This window comes from Vombatus ursinus, unplaced genomic scaffold (assembly GCF_900497805.2).
Source record: "Vombatus ursinus unplaced genomic scaffold, bare-nosed wombat genome assembly UNPS02014932.1, whole genome shotgun sequence".
Taxonomy (NCBI): domain Eukaryota; kingdom Metazoa; phylum Chordata; class Mammalia; order Diprotodontia; family Vombatidae; genus Vombatus; species Vombatus ursinus.
The window spans coordinates 6906657-6924865 of NW_020954710.1; the positions used below are offsets into that span (position 1 = coordinate 6906657).

General features: G+C 38.9%; 1 protein-coding gene across 4 annotated transcripts in view; it reads left to right on the top strand.

Annotated features, from left to right (window-relative positions):
* Positions 1 to 18209, top strand: part of CLSTN1 (calsyntenin 1) — a 91142-nt gene that overhangs the window by 34391 nt on the left and 38542 nt on the right. For all 4 annotated transcript variants that reach the window (XM_027843859.1, XM_027843861.1, XM_027843860.1 and 1 more), the window contains exon 2: positions 13839 to 13961. In XM_027843859.1, coding sequence (XP_027699660.1) covers positions 13839 to 13961 — 123 coding nt within the window. The remainder of the gene's footprint in view (positions 1 to 13838; positions 13962 to 18209) is intronic.

Genomic DNA, 18209 nt, shown 5'->3' on the forward strand with positions numbered 1-18209 from the left:
ATGGATTTGAAATGAATGTTTGAGAACTGACGTTGCCAATTATTTCTTGGTGTTGGACAAGTAATTTCACCTCCTTATGCCTTTAAGTCTTTAATGCTGCTGCTCTATTCTTGAGCATGGCCCTAGTCTTTCTATAACCTTTTCTTCTATTTCCCTTCCCTTTATTCTTGTTTCCCCTTCCTCCCTACAGCACCAGGGAGAGCGAGCTGGGTTTGGGGAACAATTTATTCTTGGTTAATAGAGATAAATAATGTACCAATTCCTTTAAAAACAAAACAGAACTTTAAGATTTTCTCCTTGCAACTGAAGCCTGGGTATACAATAAATGCTGAACTCTTAGTTTTCAACAGAAGGGAGTTGGGACAAGGATTTGCCTTTATAACATGTCTGTCTGATTAGTAGAATGCTCTTGAAACTCTTTTACTAGGCTGGCTCCTGATTCTCCAGCTTGTCAGTGTCTTTCCTTAAATGTGGCATCCAGAACTAAATGCAATACTCCAGGTGCGGGTTAACCATAGTACAATATATTGGTACTATTACTTGTGCCTTGTTTGTTTTTTTGGAGAGGGGAGAGAGAGAGCAGCTTTTGATTTTATTGAAAATATATTTTAGGAAGAACTGTAGTAAAATGACTTTTGTTTGGAGAATATTTCATGCCTTGTTAACTTAAGAGATCGATTTATTGATTCAGCTATAACCATGTAGACTTTTTACTTCTTCTCTGCATTCAATAGCTTCAATCAGCTCTGCAATAAACTTCATTTTACTGGGGGAAGAAAAAAGACTAGTTTTATGTGTATGGCTGTATTATGTCTGCGGTTCAAATAACTCCTACTTTATTATTAGCCTTTTGATAAGTTTAATTATAGAAGAATGGATGAACTTATTTATGGCTTAAAACATAATCAGGAAGAACAGTTTATGAATTTTCCAATTCTTCCCAGACAAGTCTGGTAACCTATTGTATAGGTTTTTTTCAGTCAGGAAGACTTGAATTCAAATCCTGACTCATGTTTACTAGTTAGATGACCCTATGAAAGTCCGTTAACCTCCCTCACACTTAGTTTCTTTATCTATAAAATGGTATAGCACCTACCTCACAGGGTTGTTGTGAGGATCAAATATGGTAACATATTTAAAGTGCTTTGTAAACCTTAAAGAGCTATATAAATGTTAGCTATCATTATTCCCTAATGTCAATGTTAGCCAGCTTCCTTCTTAATAGGATAATATTGAACCATCAAATAATAACCATGGAAGTTAACAATTATCCTCAACATAGCCAAAAGATTTAATGTCAACAGTCCAAGTTACATGCAGAATTGGGTGGATTCTGTTATTGTGGGAGAATTTTATTGTTATTCATTTTATTATTACATAATATCTGCATTTTCAGGGGTTCCCCCCAAAATACTTTGTGATCCAGTGACCTTGTCCTCCTTGCTGCTCTTCCTTGAATAAGACACTCCATCTCCCAACTCTGGGCATTTTCACGGGCTGTTGGCCACTCCTCCTCAATGTTTTCCCTCATTTCTATTCCTGGCTTCTCGACTTCCTTCGGGCCCAACTAAAATCCACTTCCCAAGAGCCTTTCCCCACCCTTCATTCTAAGTGCCTTCCTTCTGTTGATTATTCCCAGTTTATCCTGTCTGTAGCTTGTTTGTGCATAGTTGTGTGCTTGTTATCTCAAACTGTGAGCTCCTTGAGAACAGGGTCTGCCTTTTGTCTTTTTTCCCTCCTTTCCCCCGTGCTTAACACAGTATCTGCCACATAGTAAGTGTTTAATAGATGTTTACTGCCTAATTTAAAAATTTTACTTTTTGTCAAATATCATATTAAGTGCTTGCTAGCATTAGAAAAATTATGCTGTTCATGGGTGTTAGCCTGACTGGTTTAAAAGGTTTTGTTAATATTTGACACTAGTTAGAACAGATTTAATAAACATGGAAGAGGTGGGTTTTTTTTTTTGTTTGTTTGTTTTGTTTTAGCATGTCTATTGCTTGTGTGCTAATGGTAATTCTTGGGTTAACTGTGAGATAGGCCATAATGTCTCATTTCTTGTATAGTTTACAACTGAGTACTGTTGTGATTCTTGAAGGTGGAATGAATATAGTGGTGTGTTTGAGAGAAAACAGTGTGATTTAGCCTTGTTGATGTGTTAGCAGGTAACAAAGAGCTTAGTGGGTTACAGTTTGCCATACCTGAAGAGAACTTTAGTTTTATTATAGGATGATTTTAAAACGTACATTGACCTTTGGGAAAGTGTTAAATCTGTTTTTTTCCTACTCTGACCCCCAACCTCTCAAAGATTTTAAAATTTTGTGACCCGCTAATGAGTTAAAAATTCTTTGATAATGTGGCTGTGATTCTTTGATAGTTAATATAAATATATAGTACTCTAGAGATTCCTTATTATTATGATGCCTTTGGACTATAGTATTTTAGGAATTTGGCTATAATATTCCTGGGAGTTTTCATTTTGGAATCTCTTTCAGAAGGTGATAGGTGATTGGTGAATTCTTTCAATTTCTATTTTGTCCTCTGGTTCTAGGATAAGTCAGGGCTGTTTTGCTTGATAATTTCTTGAAAGATGCTGTCCAGGTTCTTTTTTTGATCATGGCTTTCAGGTAGTCCAATAATTCTTAAATTATCTCTCCTGGATCTATTTTCCAGGTCAGTCGTTTTTTCAGTGAGACATTCACATTTTAATCAATTTTTTCATTCTTTTGACTTTGTTTAATTGATTCTTGATATCTCATGGAGTCATTAGCTTCCACTTGCCCAATTCTTATTTTTAAGGAATTATTTTCTTCAATTAGCTTTTGTACTTCCTTTTCCATTTGGCTAATTCTACTTTTTAAGGAGTTGTTTTCTTCAGTGAATTTTTGTACATCTTTTTCCATATTTTGTGCTTCCTTTACCAAGCTTTTGACTCTTTTTTCATGATTCTCTTACATTGCTCTCATTTCTTTTCACAATTTTTTTCTACTTCTCTTAATTTGATTTAAAAAATCCTTTTTTGAGGTTTTTCCAGGGGTTCTTTTTGGACCTGAGACCAATTCATGTTTTTCTTTGAGGCTTTGCATGTAGGTGTTTTGACATTCTCTGTTTGTGTTTTGATCTTCCCTGTCACCATAGTAATTTTCTGTGGTCAGGTTCTTTTTTTTTCTTTTTTTTTCCTCCTCATTTTGGGGCATGGTCCCAAACTTCTTGTGTTAGGGCTCGTGGTCTGGTAGCTGGGCTGCAGCCGGACCTTGTCTCTGACCTGTGCAGGGCAGCCGGACCTTCCAGTGGCTGGGGTTCAGCTTACTGGCTGGCTTGCCTGAATGCTGCCTGCATAGGGCTGTGTTCACCTTTTGCCCAAATGAGACGGATCTTTCCTGCCAACCTTCTGAGTTATCTTGGGCTGGAAAATTATTTCGCCCAATCTTTTTGTTCTGCTGTTCTAGACTTCATCTTGATGTGTTATTTTATAGTTGTTTGAAGGTGAATTTGGGAGAGTTCAGGAAAAAAAAAAAGAAAAGCTCTTAAGGAAAGAACTAGAAGGAGAATAATTTTAGAAAAGAAAGCGGTCAATCTTACAGCATATGAACTGCCTAAAAACTAGCAAAGACCAAACAAAAATCATTGACTGTATGAGACAGCAAGAAATATTAGAACAAAATCCAAAGAGTGAAAAATATAGAAGAAAATGTAAGATATCTGGTATAAAAAATAACTGACCTGGAAAATATGTTGGGAAAGGAGAGAGAATTTTAAAATCACTGTACTCCTTAGAAACCAAATTTTACTAAAAATGGCCTGGATACTATAATTCAAGAAATCATAAATGAAAACAGTTCATATCTAATAGTATCAGAGAGCAGAGTAAAGAAAGAATACACTGATCATCTCCTGAAAGAAATCCCCAAAGGAAAAGTCCCATGAATGTCCTAGCCAAAATCCAGAGTTCTTCTTCAAAGGGAAATATCCAGAAAGCAGCTGAAATACAGAGGAACCGCAGTTAGAATCACACAAGACCTGGCAGCTTCTGCTAAAAATCAGAGAGCTTGAAAAACAATATTGCATAAGACAAAAGAGATAGACTTATAACCAAGAATAACTAAACCTGCAAAGCTCAGGATAATTGTACATAGGAAAAATGGATTTATAGTATTGCAGAGCACTTTCAAGCACTCCTAATCAAAAGACCAGTGCTGAATGGGAACTTTGAAATACAAACAAAAGACCAGAGAAACCTGAAAAGGTAAAAGCTATTTGAGCAATTGGAAGGAACTGTATGATGACATAGTGCTAACATTCTAATGAGGGAGAAGAAACAAAGTGTCCCTTCAAAACCTGAATGTCTTTAAAGGACCCTGAGGTAGTGGAATAAGAAAAGCAGAGGTTCTGAGGTTGGATTGGTTTTGTTCTGAGGGTTTTAAGAAGGGCAGGAGAAGGGAGAGGGAAAGGAAGAATACTAATATAGAAAGGAAGAATGGGTGGAATTTGCTATTTCTCATAATTGGGGTGTGTGAAAAGATGCTGCTGTTGTTGTTTCCCCTTCATTCCCGAAGAGGACCAAAGGTGTCACAAGGGTGACGTCTGGACTTGTGCATGAATTGGATGTAAGTGAAGCAGAGCTATGCAAAGGCATCAGTCTCTGTGAAAGAAGGGGGTGGGGAAGGGGGGGCATCAGATGATCTCTACTATCTGAAACAGATAAAGGAAGGTTGAATACACAGTTTGGTAGAGAAATACTTCAAACTCAACAGGAAAACAAGTAGAAGGGGGTAGGGGCACGTTTAGAGGGAATGGTAACACAAAGAACGAGCTTTCCAGCCCTAAACAGGAAGGTTGGGGGAAAGGGGGTGTAGGGAGAGAGAGAAACTAGAAAGAGGATCTAAAGGTTGCCCTAGACTGCCTCTTGAGACATCTGAGGAATGACTGAACAAACTGTAGTATATGAATGTAATGGAATATTAACTGCACTGTGAGAAATGTTGGAAGAGATTTCTGGGTAGTATGAATTGATGCAGAGTAAGTGAGCAGAACCTAGAGAGTATGTTGTACAAAGACAACAATATTATAAAGAAAATCAACTTTGAAAGATTTAAGAAGCCTGATCAAAGCAATAGCCAATGGCAAAGAAAGCCAGGTCTCTGCAGAGGCCCAGTGAGGAAGCCTGGTACCCACCTTCAGGCAGAGACGGGATGTGGTCACTGTTTGGATTGACTTTGTTTGAAGGCTTATTTGTTACATGGGGTTTTCACTTTCCCTCCTTTCTCATGGTTAATACTGGGGGAGAGAAAGTTAAGGAGGAGATGGAGGCAGCTTGGTGGTTGTCCACCAAAATGACATCACTATGCTGGAGTCAAGTTTTAGTATGTCCGACTAAGGCTGATCAGACCAATATGAGTTCGGAATGTTTGACCGTGGGTCAGGCACAAATAGTCTGTGTGAACATTTGGGGTGGATGCTTGTAAGTTTGTGCATCTTGCTTTTCTCTTGAGTTATTTCAATTCTGCTTTGCTCATAGAGCACAGCACCTTTTCTTATGTGGGCATGCCATGATGAGCAGTCCTATGCCAGTGTCTTCCCATGTCACACAATCAGTTCCAAAGTTCTTAAGAGAGACCTTGAGAGTGTCCTTCTATCGCTTCTTCTGACCACCATGTGAACACTTGCCCTGTGTGAGTTCTCCATAAAATAGTCTTTCTGGCATGTGTACGTTTTGCATTCAAACAACTTGACCAGCCCATTGGAGTTATGCTGTCTGAAGCAGATTTTGAATGCTTGGCAGTTTAGTTCGAGAAAGGACCTCAGTGTCTGGTATCTTATCCTGCCAGGTGATCTTCAGAATCTTCCTAAGACAATTCAAATGGAAGCAGTTCAGTTTCTTGGCATGGTGCTGATGTCAAGGTTTCACAGGCATACAACAATGAAGTCAGCACAACGTCTCTGTAGACCTTCAGTTTGGTAGTCAGTCTAATACCTCTTCTCTCCCATACTTTCCTTTGGAGCCTCCCAAACACTGAGCTAGCTCTGGCAATGGGTGTGTCAACTTCATTATCGATGTGTACGTCCCTGGAAAGTACACTGCCAAAGTAAGTGAACTTATTGACAGCATTCAAAAATGTCTCCATTTGCTGTAACTGATGGTTCCACGTATGGTTTGGTGGTGGCTGATGGAGCACTTGTGTTTTCTTGGTGTTGTTAGGCCAAAATTAGCACACCAGCAGGGAATTGATCCATACTTTGTTGCATCTCAGCTTCAGAGGCTGCAATGAGTGCATAACCATCTGCAAACAGAAAATCATGCACCAGCACTCACTCCACTTTGGTCTTGGCTTGTAGTCTTTTCAAGTTGAAGAATTTACCATCAATACGGTAACTGACCTTGATGTCATGTCCATCCTCATTGAAAGCATTTGATAACATGGCTGAAAACATCAGGCACTCCATTGTTTCACTCCATTGGTGACTGGGAAAGCACGAGAGCATTGTCCATTTTCCAGAACCTGGGCAAGCATGCCTTCTTGAAATTGAAGTGCAATGCTGATGGACTTCTCCAGGCAACCAGATTTTGACATAATTTTCCACAAGCTCTCATGACTGACAGTATCGGAGGCCTTGCTCGGATCTACAGACATGTACAGACCTCTGTTAATGCTCCTGGCGTTTCTCCTGGAGTGGTTGAGCAGCATATACCATATCAACCGTTCCTCAACCCTTTCTGAAGCCACGCTGGTTCTCAGGTAGATGACCATCTTTCAGGTGAAGGATCAGCAAGAAGGAGGACTCGGGCAAGAATCTTGCTAGCGGTGACTAAGAGAGAGACCTCCCTGTGATTGTCACAGGACAATCTATTTCCTGTACCTTTATAGAGATGAACAGTGGAGGCATCCTTGAACTCCTGAGAGATAACCTCCTCTTACCATATCCAAGATGGAGATAGCAACAGTTGATGCAAAGGAAGATAAGGACACCACAACATTTTTTTTTAAATGTGCAGAAGAGAACAGAAAGAAATTCAGAAGGAAGCATAGACAAATAACATGTAGAATTATATATTTTCAGCAAGCACTGTGAAATGGAGAGTCATAATTTCATGTAGAATCCTCTTTTTGTATTCTACTATGGCTAATAAAATGCGCTTTTTTGGGAGAGGGAGGGTGTTAAGTTCAAAATTTTAAAAATCTGTAGAGAGATTCCAGTGCTGACTCAATTGTTTTCTAGGTAACAAAACCATAGATGGGGTGGAGAACCTGTGGCCTTGAGGCCTCGTGTAGCCCTCTGGGTCCTCAGATGTGGCCCTTTGTACCCTGGATGTTAGAGGTTGGGGGTACTGGATCATCAGGGTCCTTTCTGGGACATATAATTAGGAACACCAGAGCCCTTGGGCCTGGGCTGTTCTAAGCTGCCCCACTGCTGCGGCTCCCTGTTGCTTTCAAGATTCCAGACCACTCTGTGGCTCTCTCAGGGCATTTTGGCAGACTACCTTTTGGCCCATCTCTGGTCATGCTGGCACTGGCCTTGAACGGCAACTCCTTTTGTATTGCCTGTGGTCTTCTGCATGACGTTTTGTGCAGTCCCGAGGTGGACGATGTCATTTATCCAAACCTGTTTTCCTTTGAATTTCTTGATCATTACTTGGTACAGTACCAACTTTAGGGTTTTGCTGGAGTGGGTTTGGGAGAGGCAGATAGCCTGCTTCCTTTTAGGCAGCCATCTTAGTCGAAAGTCCCTTCTGTAGTTTTGTAAATCTTCACCAGAATTGCAGTGGGTCATCTAGGTTTATTTCTGTTTTCTGTGGATGACAGAAATGCCAGCACCAGAATGTCTATAGAAGTTGTATAATGCAAATAGAATGATGAAATATTAATATCACTTATTAAATATTGAAAAGTTCATGCTTTCTTTAGAATTGACTAAATCCCTTTAACCTACTGCTAGTTTAGGGGGTAATTTGGATACAGTTGTGCTGATAATTGAAAATATTTGGAAAAAGACAAAATGACATTTTGAATTAATGAGTCTATGAATTTTATTTCTTTTACACTTTCAATCAGGGATGGGGAACCTGCAACCTTGAGGCCCCATGTGGCCCTCTAGGTCCTCCGGTGTGGGCTTTTGACTGAGTCCAAGTTTTACAGAACAAATCCTTTTATTAAGAGGATTTGTTCTGTGAAGTTTGGATTCAGTCAAAGGGCCTTGTTAAAACCCTCAGAACAAAACCAAGGTTGGCCAGGATGTGGTGAATTCTTTGGCTGCAGCAAGTCTTAGAGACTGCCTGAGTTGAAGAGAGTTTGTGCTCTGGGTAGGTAGAGGCAGGATCCACTTGCATGAAGTCACAGATTTTTCAAGTATTAAAAGTGTGAGGGGGAAGAACCTTAAAATATGCAACGGCATTGAGTAGTTCCAATAATGATATGATTGAACTCACAATTTCTGTGTATTTATACTAGGAAATGTTGTTGAAACATGAAATTTTTCTTAGACTCATAAAAAATTTTTTTGTTCTTTTGCATTATTGTAACAGATAATTTACTCATTGCTCCAGCCACTTATATTGGTGAAACAGCTTACTACCTGTTTCTGCTTAATAAATAACAGTTTTTTACAGCAATACTTCCTGGATGTCTAATGTCCATTCCGTCCAGTGACCTGGAATTACAAGGGCATGGGTATTTCATCCATCATCACAGATATTAACCTTTTGCCTTCCCCTTTTTGTATACCTTTAGTGGACCAACTCCAGGAGTTGTTCAGATAGGGGAGAAAAAAAATCAAAAAACCAAAAAAACAGCAACGACAACAAACATCCCCTGGTGGCCTGACTTGTGCAGATGAGCCTTTGTGAAGTTTCAAGTAGGCTTTTTATTGAGGGTAGATATTCAGTCTTTCACTTGGCTGCTATTTAAGCCAAATTTGCAGACTAACTATTAATGTTGGAGCTATACCTAGTCACGTAACATGCTCATCTTAAGTGAACAGAGGTAGTAAAGCTGAGCTAGAATTTCTCCTATCACTACCCAGTTAAACCTTAGCTAAACTTGAATGTTTCCACTAAGTTCTGTATGCCCTGGCTAGTGATGTACCCTTGTATCTCTCAAGGAAATGGTGGTAATAGAGCCAGACCAGAAAAATTCTCTTGTCACAGCACTTGGTAGATGTGTGATCTTGGGCAAGTCACTTAGCCTTAATTTCCTTATCTGTAAAGTAGGGACAATAATAGCATTTACCTTTCAAGGTTGTTGGGAGACTCAGATTAGATAATGTATTTAAAATGCTTTCAAAATACTTTATAAATTATAATAATAATTATTCTATTCCCCACTTGTGTAAGTGAAGCATGGTTGGGCAAAATTGCCTTTTAAAGATGGTTAAAAATCTTTGAAAATAAAGACATTAATTTTTTTTTTTTTACATGAAAGGAGTACCTGGTAGTTTCTTTATTTTGGTGAAACTATGTTTATGGGGCAGCTAGGTGGTGCCATGGATAGAGCGCTAAGCCTGAAGTTAGAAAGACTTCTCTTCCTGAGTTCCTGGCCATAGACACTTACTAGCTGTGTGACCCTGGACAAGTCACCTCACTCTGTTTGCCTCAGTTTCCTCATCTGTAAAATGAGCTGGAGAAGGAAATGGCAAACTGCTCCAGTATCTCTGCCAAGAAAACCCCATATGGGATCACAAAGAGTTGAACACAACTGAAATGACTGAACAACAACACTTCAGAGCTCATAGTCTTATTTAATGAAAACATCTTAAGGGGGTTGAGCTGCAGATCTGTGATTTGGTTGGACTCAAAATTAAGACCCCAGTGAAACATCTTAGTGTTTTTGCTTATTGGTGCTGATGTTTTTATTGCTATGTTCTTGAAGGATTTTTTTTTTTTTTTTACTACGAAGGAAGACACATATAGTTGAGGGTTACCCAGAGGGGGTTGATAGGAGCTGTAAAGGGTATTTGTCAGACATCTATGACCAGAAAAAGGAGGAGGGCTGGTCATGTCTTTAGATCAAAGGCTATCCAAGGTTACTTGCCTTATTGGTATCTACATTTTTGTTTAGAGATGTACAGCATGGGTAGTGGAGAGCATTGACAAAAGTCCCCCAGGTCTAAAGGGCATAGATGCCTTGGTTTGCCATAGTGAAGGCAGACCCTGCATTGCTGAGCTTACAGAGCCATCTGCCTACTGGAGGACGTGGATGTGTCAGGAATGGAATGATGCAAACCATCCTTCAGACTGTAATTGGAGAGAGAAAACCCTGCTTGTGGAAGGTATCATCCCAATTCCATTTAGCTTGCTTTTGTGAAGGGCATAAGATTCTGCCACCCTACTTTTCCTAGTCATTTAATGGGTTTAACTCCAGGTAGTTTAACCTTCATTTCTGTGATAAAAGCTCTATCTTTAGTGGTGTTATTGGAGTTAGCTTTTTTTTTTTAAGGCATTTGGGGTTAAGTGACTTGCCCAGGGTCACACAGCTAGTAAGTGTCAAGTGTTTGGTGTGAGGCCGGATTTGAACTCAGGTCCTCCTGACTTCAGGGCCGGTGCTCTATCCACTGCACCACCTAGCTGCCCCGAAGTTAGCTTTTTTAAGAAGAATTTTTGTAGATCCATTAGTTTCAGAGTATTCCTGAGTACTTGCTCAGTAACTATTCAGATTTCCCATCGCTTAATTGCCATGTTGAATGCATAATTAATATGCAGGAGATCTGTATCTGTGTCTATATATTATCTGTATCTATCAGTAGCCAAAAAGCCTGGGCTGCTTAAGGGAAGCAGGAGGGTGAAGAAGACATCTTGATCATCCAGGTGGGCCTCTGAAGTTCCTTCAGCTCTGAAATCCTGCGATTCTGTGTACTCCTGTACCATCTTCATAGACCATAAACTCCTGGAGTCAGTGTGGTTTTTTGCTAGAACCTAGCACAGGACTTGGGCATCATAGGAGTTTAATAAGTGTTTGTTGAACCAGATTTTTGAGTGTCCTGGGCCAAAAATTGTTTGGTGGGCTGTGGGGTGTATGAAGCCAAGGTGTGACCTGGAGACCTCAGTGGGCCAGTGAGCATCAAAGAAGTGAACAGTCAGATGGAGAGTGGGCCTCCCTGCAGTCCTCCGACCACCTCAGTGTAGGCATTCTGCACATTTCGGTTGCATCTTGGTCGTAGCTCCGGCTCAGCACTTCCCAGATTGAACTTGGGCCTTTCCCCCAGAGTCCAGGCTTTGTGATTGCCTGTTGTCTCAGGAGCACCCCCATTCACTAGGCTTCATCTCTCCCTCCCCCTTGCTCAATCAGTTTGCCAGTGCTTCAGTCTGTCTTTAATTTGTCCGTACTTTTTCTTCCCCCACCTCGGCCTGGCTCTCATTTCCTCTTAGCGGGTGTCCCGGCTTCTAGTGCTCCCATCCATCCTTCATGCTCTTGCCTGGTTTAACCTTCATCTGTTTGTGTCATTTCTTTGCACAAACCCCTTTATGGTTCCGTGGTGCCTAGACACTCAAGTCCAAGCTGTGTGGCCTGGCGTTCAAGACCCTCCAGAGCTTGTTCCTGTGGAACATATGTTTGCAGCCTTTTCTTACATGATTCTTTTCTGCATTTCCTAGAAAACCTGCATTTCATTTTCCATATAGCCCCTGAACTTCACCCCCTTGCCTCAGCTCCCAGTGTCCCCTTTGCCCTGCTTCCCATACCTGAACTTGGATTGTTGAAATTCAAGTCATTTGACTTTTCCTCCATGAAGCTCCCGATGCTTCTGTTTGGAAAGGATACTTTGTTTATGCCTTTGTCATGTTCAATTTGTATTATAGTTATTTGAATACATGCCGTAGTTATAAATTAATAGACCCTTTATAAAGGTGAAGATTTTCCTGTGTCAATTCTGACTCCTACAGTGTGCTTAGTAAAGCTTTGTTGAATTGGATTCTAGGGAAACATTTAGGGGAAGGGAAGGAAATGGAGGTGTTGAGTAAAAGGGGGAAGACTTGATCAAGGGAAGGAAATGGGGGCATCATATAAGGGAAAACAAGACCAATACAAAGCAAAGGCTAGAGATCATCATGAGGAATGTGGCTGGCCTGTGTCTGGGACAGTGTCTTTACAGCAGAAATACCACCCACAGAGCCTGGGAATTGGGGATCTTAGGAAATACTAAGATTTCAGGCAGTGTTGCAAGATGGGTAGAGATCTAGCCTCAAGCCTGGCCTTGGACACACACGTGGGGGGCCTATACAAGGGAGTCCCTTTGCTTCTCTGTCAGTTTTTTAGGACCCAGTGGTGTTGAACCCAAATAGAATCGTAAAGATCCCTGCTTGGTGGTCACAGAAGCACAGGTTCAGATTATCTGTGTTTCCCTGTGTTTTTGTTTTGTTTTGTTAAAAGTCCTTTTTCCTTAGTTACATTGAATTTGCTTGGGGCGTGCTCTGAGAGGGACCATCTGTTGGACTCTAGCCTTTGCTCTAGGCAGCTCTCATGTTGGTTGTGGGAGTTTTCTCCCCTGGGCATTCCTTTGACCAGTAAAGAGCTGCGTCTGTTCCCTTCCCTGTTTTGATGTACTTCACATTCCTTGTTTTGTATTCAGGAGTCTCTTACTTTAATTTTGCATGATACAACTATTTCTTCCTTCTGTTTTGTCTGCGGTAAATGCCCAATGGATGCCCATTGCCATTGATAGAAACAAATGTTTTTATATTGTTAGGTTAAAAATACTTAGTCTGAAAAGATTAGATTTTTATTTTAGGTTTCAAAGCTCACAGGGTCATAGATTTAGAGCTAGAAAGGAGCCTTAGAGACCAAATAGTCCAGGGCTTCTTATCCTAGGATCCATGGACTTGTTTTTAAAAATATTTGGGCAACTGTATTTCAACATAATTGTTTTCCTTTGTAATCCAATGTATTTATTTTATGTATTTAAAGACCTTACCCTGAGAAGGGGTCAGTAGGCTTCACCAGACTATTCAAGAGTCCAGGACGTGACAGAATTTAAGAATCCTTGATCTAGTCCAATGTCCTCAATTTTACAGCTAACCTCTGTGAGGGTTGTTTTTTTTTTTTTTTTTGAGTGAGGCAATTAGGGTTAAGTGACTTGCCCAGAGTCACACAGCTAGTGAGTGTTATGTGTCTGAGGCTGGATTTGAACTCAGGTCCGCCTAACTCCAGGGCAGGTGCTCTATCCACTGCACCACCTGAGCTGCCCCAGAGTCTCAGTTTTCTTGAGTGATTTTCTGAGGGTCACACAATTAGCAACTGTATGCCAGGCATGGGATTTGATCCCAGGCCTTACTAACTTCAGATCTCATACCCTAACTATTGCCCAACACTGTCGCCTAGTTATTTGTTTCTTGTTTTTCCTTACCTTGGGAAATAACCAGGTTCTAAATTTCCTAGTTCAGAATTTGGTCATCCTTTGGGTGATGATTTTTACAGCAAATAGGCAAGTCTCATAGGTAAATGTTATTAAAATGCAGATGGTGTCATTTTAGTCATATAAATGGAAGCATTTTATATTAAATAATTGTGAGGTTAAATAATTTTAGGAACTGAACAATTAACTATTTTAATATGTATCATGAGCTTCTGTCATGTACAGGTTGTTTTGGATTTTTTTAGGTGTATAGTAGTTATGAAATGGCTCTGTTGGGGTCCCCTTGTGAGTTTTTTGTCTTCTTTATTTTGAAAAAATAATTTTTTTGATTTATAAAATTAGAAGCCCCCTCATACAAACAAAGAAGCAAAAACAATTCAGCACATTGACTCTATCTGAAAATGTATTTCTCATTCTTCAGAGGATAAAATAATATTCCTACCCTTATAATTCTTCTCTGTCTCCCCCTCTTCTTTCTTTATTTTTTTTTTAAACAGTTAACAAGCACAAGCCGTGGATTGAAACGACATACCATGGTATAGTCACAGAAAATGACAACACAGTCCTCTTGGATCCCCCTCTGATCGCCCTGGATAAAGATGCACCTCTGCGCTTTGCAGGTAGGAGGGTGACTTTTATTTTGTTTTAAAGATTGGAAATTGGTAGGAGGCAATTGATATGGCCTGTGTTTTATATCAGTATCACTTGTATTGGAATCTTTTCTGAAAATATTTTGCCAACAATTTTGGCTTCTGCCTTTAGGTGCCAGATTTTTTTTTGTTGTTGTTGTTCAGTTTAGCAATTATCGAACAGCAGGCTGTTCTTTATTGTGAATTTTCTTTGATTGTGGCAGCTATCAAATGAATGTAATTCCTGTTCTGGATGTGCCCATGTGTAGACAGTAATATTTCATTGATTACTGTTGATGGTTTTTTTTTCCAATTCTTCGAGCAAATTAAACATTTCGTTTGTAGTATCATCAATTTTATCTTAGGTTTTCTGTTTTCTTCCTTACTAACTTTCATTTCTTGATATAGTGACTTTGTGCAGACAGCAAATTCTCCGTAGCTGCTTTGGGGATTTTTTAGCACATAATCTCACCAAGATTTAGAAGTTCTAAAACTACTATTCCCATTCTGTTTAGTCATTTGGAAAGGAATGGAGAAACATACTTGTTATTTTCTCTGAACAGATGGAATAATATAATGGTTAATTATATTCATTTACATCAGATTTTTGAATTTGACATTTTGAATTTTTTCTCAAAATATTTGCTACTAGTCTTTTGGATAAATTTTTTCAAATACACAAATTCTTATTTTAAAACTCGCTATAGATAATTTATTATTTCTGTTGGTCTTGAGTATAAAATGGCATATGTTAATTTTCCAGTAATCAGTCGTTTGTCTTCGGATAACATGCCAAATCACATTTTCAGAAAAGTAGCCTTGGGCTGTTTAGAATCAATGATGAAGTCAGTCAGATCTTTATAATTTTTTGCTGAGGGAGGGGGGGTGTCACATTGGGTATGGAGAGTGAAAAAACTAATTTAATTAAATGCACAATAGAGGAAATACTCTTATGTTACTGTGTAAATATACATCAATTTTATGAAATTGTTCTAAGAAAATTGTTTACAGATCCTCTTTAGATTTAAAATTATTTTTAGTATGCCATACTCATTCTCTCTGTGCACGTTAAACATTTAGACTAAGTGTTATGTGTGTATGTCTCTGTGGCATATTTTTCAATAAAGTCCCTATGTGTTTAGTGTTCAGTGTTGACTAAATTATTGCAATACAAGTGCTACTTGCCTTTATTAGATGGATATAGACATAACTGACATCCAGTGTGTAATGCCAGTTAGAAATGAATGATCACCAGAAACCTAAGGAACTATTTGTTGATACCTACCATATGGGGAATAAATTAGTAACACCAAGCCCTTCCCCTTCCCTTCATTTTTTCTAGAACCCTACTGACCCCATGGGAAGGATGGAAAGAACGTTAGCCCCTGGAGTCAGAGGACAAGCAGGGTTAACATCCCGGCTGAGCTATTTGCTCCATGGCCTTGTAATAGGCAGATTATTATATTACTTCTGAGCCTCAGTGGATTAGATGATCTCTAAGATTCTTTTCAGTTCTAAATTAGTGGTTGTTTGGAAAGCTCAAAAATTTAGAAATATTCTTCCCAAACACATCATATGCTATGTATTACTTGTAGTATAATTAAAAATAAGGCTGAAATAAGATGCTTTCTTGATTGACATCCTGTCACTTACTTTCCCAGTTTAAAAAAAAATGTATTAAAAAGACCCAGTTAATTCCAGTCACTTAATTCCAGAATATACTGTCTTTTCCCATCTCCTCTATTTTACCTTAATATGTACACAGTAAGAAATACACTTTTTTTTTCAGGAGTAAATTAAGGGAAAATAGGGACTGTTTCCTAAGTAGCCATTTTGAAAGTGGCATAACTGAAATGTCAGATCATACTTTGAGAAAAATGGTGTTCATAATCATTTTGGTTTTGTTTGGGGGTGGGGAAGGAGGAGTGATGATTGGGATGGAATAAGATTTGAGGAACACATTTTCCTTAATGAAACAATACCCTTTTTCCTTACCTAATTAAATTTATTGTATGGTTGTAATAGAATTTAAGGTTTATGTCACAAAAAAATATTACTTGTAAAATTTTGTTGATTTAAGGCTGTCCTGTCACTTTGCTGAAAAGTGGAGAATACAGAATGGAATTTTTGACTTTAATTAAAAGAGGGGGAAGTCCATATTTACCAGAGCAGCAATTCGACAGCATCTGCTGAACTGAAAAGCAATTGCTTGCCCATCTATTTGCTTAGTGTTAAGTGCAGCATTGTCTTCAAGGAGTTATTTAAATAGGTTGTCTAGGTGAGGCAAGGGAGGATCTGCAGCCTGATTTTGGGCATTGTGTCCGATTTAGCATTGTAAGAGTTTATCCCTTTCAGTATTGTAGTTGATAATACCATCACCAAGTACTTATTTCAACAGGTATTTAACATGTGCCAAATACTGTGTTAGTGATTGGAAATAGAAAGGCAAAAATGAATCAATGGAAAAGTTTCATGAAAAAGTAGAAATGTTTTATTGTGGATGTAGTTTGTTATAACATGAATAGCAGCCCAGTCATTTTTAAAAAATTTTTCATGAATTAAATACTTATCTTGAGCGTTGAGTATTAATGACCAAACCATCTGATACATTTCTTGGGACAAAACGAAGAGAAATGAACCTTATTTGTCCTTTTATAAGTAGAATACAACAGATGCTTTATAACAAATAAGCTGTTCTTTCTGTCACTCTGCCGCCTCCTTTTTCTAGTCTCCTAGAAGCAAAGAATAATGTCAGTTGTCCAACAGCATTAGTTGATGTGGGTGGTTAAGTGTGAGAAGCTTAGTAGGATGTTGCTTAAATTTGGTCACAGTAACAAAGAGCTTGTAGAGTCCGTTAGCTTACTCCACTTTGTTAGAAACTTCTCTTGGCTGAGGATGCACATTCTCCTTCTCTGGCCTAAATTAGAAGCGCAGATTTTTAATAAACTCTTGTAGATCTCAATCACCGCAACTTCTTCATTTTTTAAAAAATAATAAAATAAAATATAAATTAAATGGGGAGGATTAGATTGATAGCTGTATTAAATAGCTGTCCTTTCGTGGCCACTTGATTACCTGGAGTGTGTTTGTGCTCTGCAAAACAGAGACCAGTCAGATGAAGTGACATAGTGGTCTTCTGATTTATTTTACTGCTAAATAGCAGATTGTGTTTTATTGTGGCCGACTTGCAGGCATTAATTTGTCCAGGGCTGCCAGTGTTTTAAATTTAGTTAACAGTATATTCTTTTGGCTGATGGCTTCCTGTCCAGCTACTGTTTCTATTCTAGAAAATCACATCAAAATAATAAGCTGTTTTATGCTTCATTGTAAGGAATGGTTCATAGAGGGAGAGAAATACTTTGGGAGATATAAGTGATATTCAAAACAGAAGAAAATACAAAATTGTTTTTAAAAAAGTAACTTATGATTTTCAAGTTTTGATGACACTCCAAACTAGTGTCAAAAACACTAGTATTTATGGGCAAAGAAGTAAAAATTAAGAAGACTTGTTGATCCTATGAGGGTGCATGCTAAGACGCAAGCATTGTTAGTGATCTTTAAATTGGGTGAAAACTGTGACCCATATGACTTAAATCAGTCTTGGAAATCAATATAAACATCTTTGTGAGTTGATTACAAAGTAGTCAGGGCCTTCCATTCTTTTCTTTTTACATCCCAGCTTGAGGATTTGACAGTTTTGCAGAATCAGTTAATGGCTTATGTTGTAAAATATAGGAAACTTTATTAGATTCACATGAAATAAATTAGAAACTGCTTAATCTCTATGCGTTCTCTGTGTAATTTTTATTTTTCCTTTTGATTTGTGTAAGTCATAGGTTCCAAAAGGTGACTGATGATGCCATTGACCCACCACAGAGATTGTCAGTCTACCACCGAAGGCTGTGTGTGATGCGGGGGGTTAATGGCATTGCAGTCTGAAACAGACTTATGTCCATAAACCTCTCTGGAGATGTTAGGTGATCCGCAGAGAAGTAACCTGGCTGTTGACCTTTTTAGCAACAATTACTGAAGAGAGGGAGCTAATATTTCACTGAATAGTTTTCCAGGCCAAGAGGTTACTTTGCTAGTGGGCCAGTCCTTGAATCAGGAAGATCTGGGTTCAGGCACTGCATCTGCTAGATGTTGACTGCATGACTGTAGGGAAGCCACCAGACTTCTCAGTGCGCCTGAACAACCCTTGAAGACTGTACCTTGAAGAGCATGAGTGATGGAGGGAGC